This window comes from Pygoscelis adeliae, unplaced genomic scaffold (assembly GCF_000699105.1).
Source record: "Pygoscelis adeliae isolate BGI_AS28 unplaced genomic scaffold, ASM69910v1 Scaffold591, whole genome shotgun sequence".
In the NCBI taxonomy this organism is placed as follows: domain Eukaryota; kingdom Metazoa; phylum Chordata; class Aves; order Sphenisciformes; family Spheniscidae; genus Pygoscelis; species Pygoscelis adeliae.
This window is the reverse complement of record NW_008824069.1, coordinates 312,637-312,836: the sequence shown is the minus strand read 5'-3', so window position 1 is coordinate 312,836 and position 200 is coordinate 312,637. Positions and strand designations below refer to the sequence as shown.

Here is a 200-nt window from a genome sequence, read left to right as displayed (position 1 = left end):
CCCGGGCAGAGATGATGATCTGCCTCTTGCGCATCAGCTGGTACTGGGTCCGGCACCGCCAGCCCCGAAACGTCTTCTGGATGAGGGTGGCGAGTTGGGCCACGCGCTCCTGGCGCCGCCTCTCCAGGTCGAAGAGCTGGGGACAGCCAGGGCAAGCGCTGGGTTGCCGAGCTGCCTCCAGGGGCTGCAGCCTCATCCAG

General features: G+C 67.5%; 1 protein-coding gene across 1 annotated transcript in view; it reads right to left on the bottom strand.

Annotated features, from left to right (window-relative positions):
• MYO1A (myosin IA) overlaps window positions 1–200 on the bottom strand; it is a 9,248-nt gene that overhangs the window by 4,836 nt on the left and 4,212 nt on the right. Inside the window, exon 16 of the mRNA XM_009334173.1 lies at window positions 24–191. Coding sequence (XP_009332448.1) covers window positions 24–191 — 168 coding nt within the window. The remainder of the gene's footprint in view (window positions 1–23; window positions 192–200) is intronic.